Genomic DNA, 3,456 nt, shown 5'->3' with positions numbered 1-3,456 from the left:
AGAGCCTGGGGGAGGCACACCTGCCACTGCCAGCGGCCCCTGGATGGTTGGCCGAAGGTGCATGTGGTCCTGGAGCCAAACAATGTCAACCCCCTTCCCCTGCAATGAGATGAAAGTCCCACTGAACAAAGGCAGACTTACTTCAAAGTAAATGCACGTGAGGATCAACCCGCTTGCCTCACTTTCCTGAGAGTGCTGATGCACAGGAGTCCTCCAAACTGCGGACAGCCATTGCAGGATTCCTACCCACTGGAGGGAATGAAATTCTTAACTGGTAGGCGTACACATTATTCCTTCGACGACGCACATTCTTTCCCTCCAAGAATTCTGGGCGCTGCAGTTTCCCCCTGGACTCAGAGAGTTACAACCCCCAGCAACCAGTAGCAAATGACAGCGCTCAGAATTCTTCGAGGGCAAAGAATGTGCCTCGACTTTTGCTTTAAACGCATAGCATCCGTGTAGTCTTATAAAAGTGTAACAGTGCTCAAGCGTGGTGAAACGCAGCAGGCGAATTAGGATTCCCTGTTAAATGAGCAAAAGAAGGCAAACCCGGGTTTGTTGCCGCGGGATTTGCTGTCGAGCAAAGGCCCAGGTGGCCAAATTCCAAGGCACCGACCCCGCCACGAGAATAGGGCCGCCGCGCCCCTCGGGCAGTGCGCAAAGCCATTCGCCTTGCGCGCCGTCGGGCCGCCTTCCCTTGTGTCCCTTGGGCGCCTCCCGGCTGCGTTCCTTCTGCCGAGGCGGGGAAAGTCCTGGCATCCGGGCTTGGCTCCGCACCTCCCCGCGGATGACACCTCCCGGCTCCTGCCCTGGGCCAGGCCCCTCCCTCGGCCACCCCTCTCGGCAAAGCCCCGTCGGTCTGCGGCGCCCCCGGCATTCTCCAGAGAGGCTGCTCGGGCAAGCTGCGTCTCCACCCGTCCCTTTAAGGCACAGCAGCTACAAGGGAGTGCCGGCTGCCCAGGTGCGCAGCGAGCGGCAGGAGGAGGAGGCACAAAAGCGCATCATCCCAGCCAGGAGTCACCCTCTGCTTTGGGGGTGCCTGGGAGGGGAAAGGCGCTTGCATATCTCCGGGGGAGGGAGCATTAAGTGAAACCCGAAAGCGCACCCCGTCAGCTGCTCAGGCGGACACTCGACGCGCACCATCTCCGGGGCAGCCCCGTCTTCTGCGCGGCTGTCTCCTCTCCGGCGCCCAAGTCCCACTCTACCCGAACTTGGGTGGCTCTCTGGGCGGTGGGGCCCTCTTCCCAGTCTCCCGACTGCCGGCGCTGCGTTGTTTCAAGGCAGCACCGCTCGGTTCCATCGGCAACCGCACGTCCAAGGCAAGCTCTGATCACCGACGCCACCCGCGGTAACAGCAACCCGCTCCGTTCCAAGGGCGCCAGACGCCGCAGATCCAACCTACGCTAAGCCACCTCTCCAAGGATCGCTCTCCAGCCTTGCCCGCGAGTCTTCCGGCGTCGGCACCTGAGCCCTTCGGACTCCAAAGCCGCCTGGACCCCGCCGTTTGATTGCCCGCAGCCACCGAGGGAGCATTGGAGACCCTCCATCGGAAGGCAGCCGGGAGCAGCGAGGCTGGCGCGTCCGCATCTCAAAGGTTGCCCGTCGCTTCCTTGGGACCTGCTGCCCCGCCGTCGGTGGCAGGGCCAGAGCCTGGGATGACAGCCGAGAGCCCCCAGTCGTCGACGTGCGCCGCGGGCCAGGCTGACTCCGAAGCCGGCTCGGCGTCCAGGCTCGCCACTCTCGTTAAGGTGGAGCCGTCGGCGCACGGGGAGGCTTTGGAGCCGGAGCCGTCGGAAGAAGAAGCGGCGGCGGCAGGGGGAGGAGGCCCGCGTCCCGGCGGCCGTCGCAGGAAGCGCCCGGTGCAGCGCGGCAAGCCCCCGTACAGCTACATCGCGCTCATCGCCATGGCCATCGCGCACGCCCCGGAGAGGCGCCTGACGCTGGGCGGCATCTACCGCTTCATCACCGAGCGCTTCCCCTTCTACCGCGACGGGCCGCGCAAGTGGCAGAACAGTATCCGCCACAACCTGACGCTCAACGATTGCTTCGTCAAGGTGCCCCGCGAGCCCGGGCGGCCGGGCAAAGGCAGCTACTGGGCGCTCGACCCGCACGCCAGGGACATGTTCGAGAGCGGCAGCTTTTTGCGACGCAGGAAGCGCTTCAAGCGCAGCGACTTGTCTACCTACCCGGCCTACATGCACGAGGCGCAGGCCCAGCCCGTCGGGCCGGCCCTCAACGCGGCCTACGCGCCGCCTGCCGCCCTCTGCTACCCCTCGCAGACGCCCCTCTTCAGCCTGGGCCCGCTCATGGCGCAGCCCAGCCCGGAGCTGGCCCACCAGCAGCACAGCCCCGACGTCACCCCTTCCCCTGGCAATGCCTGCTCTTTCGCGGGCACCGCCGCCTACCCCAGCCAGGGCTGCGCGGCGGGGCCTGGCCTGCACAGGCCCCACAGTGCTATGCCTTACTCCTACTCACTCCCCAGCACCCAGCAGCTGCAGGTGAACCAAAGCACCTATTCACAGAGCGGCGGTGGTGGCGGCAGCCACCTGTTTGGGGCCTCTGCCCGCCTAGGGATGCCCACCTCGCCCACCCTCGGGAACGACGCTATGGATTTCTATGGCAGGATGTCTCCCAGCTCCTACGGTTCTTTGGCTCATGGCTACAACGCCGGTGGGCAGCTTGGTAGTCCAGGTGCCTACCTGCGCCATGCGGCCTATTCCAGCAACATGGAGAGGTTTGTTTCTGCCATCTGAATCCAAGAAGGGACTTGGTTTGGCGGAAGGCAGTGGGGCAGTGGGTGAGATCTGCGGCTGTGCCTGCCTGTTGGTGGCCTGAGTTATCGTACCCTAATGCTTCATTGCCGTGAGCGCGTTACTTTGCGCTGTGGGGGTGGGCTGTTGTGGCGTGCATCTGCCCATTGTGACAGCACCCAGTGAGTAAAGGGCCTCAGAGGATCCGGACAATGTAGCGAGACGAGGTCCGCAGTTCTTGGCTGCCAGAAAGACCTAGGATCTGTGAAGCTTATGCACTATAGGATAGGAATTGTTGTGTGTATTGAGAAGGCAGAGGGAAACCTTTGTAGGCAAGACTGTGAAGTGTGAAAATACAACTTCTTCAAGCCAAAGGAAATGTAAAATATTTGGGTTTCCCCCACCTCTGGGCTTTCCTCTTCCTGTTTGCTTTTGTGGGCTCCTTAGCTTTCCAAAATTAAACGCTGCAGCAGTAATCTCAGTAGCCAATCTCACTTTCCAGTCTTTTGGTTTAGCCGGATTACTAGGAAATTATGAAAAGCTACTAGGTGTGTGCTTCATATTCTCAATTCCAGGTTTTCAGTGACTCACGAACACATTTGGACAAATAAATACACAGTCAATGAATCATACTTCCTTTTGGGTACTTAAGGCAAATGCTCTGTATAGTTCTCTATATGGTTTTCTTGTGGTTTTAGGAATGCAA

General features: G+C 60.9%; 1 protein-coding gene across 1 annotated transcript; it reads left to right on the top strand.

The window, feature by feature from the left end:
• The first annotated feature begins 1,512 nt into the window (after positions 1-1,512).
• Positions 1,513-2,807, top strand: FOXE1 (forkhead box E1). Its single transcript, XM_033173799.1, has one exon. It carries the CDS (start codon positions 1,656-1,658, stop codon positions 2,751-2,753), a length of 1,098 nt encoding a protein of 365 aa, XP_033029690.1. The 5' UTR covers positions 1,513-1,655; the 3' UTR covers positions 2,754-2,807.
• Positions 2,808-3,456: the final 649 nt, after the last annotated feature.

Source organism: Lacerta agilis, chromosome 16, assembly GCF_009819535.1.
Source record: "Lacerta agilis isolate rLacAgi1 chromosome 16, rLacAgi1.pri, whole genome shotgun sequence".
NCBI lineage: Eukaryota > Metazoa > Chordata > Lepidosauria > Squamata > Lacertidae > Lacerta > Lacerta agilis.
This window is presented reverse-complemented; position numbering and strand designations above follow the sequence as displayed.

What these genes read in the sequence shown, in the direction of transcription:
- FOXE1 (XM_033173799.1), top strand. Translation starts at nt 1,656, where the DNA reads ATGACAGCCGAGAGCCCCCAGTCGTCGACGTGCGCCGCGGGCCAGGCT.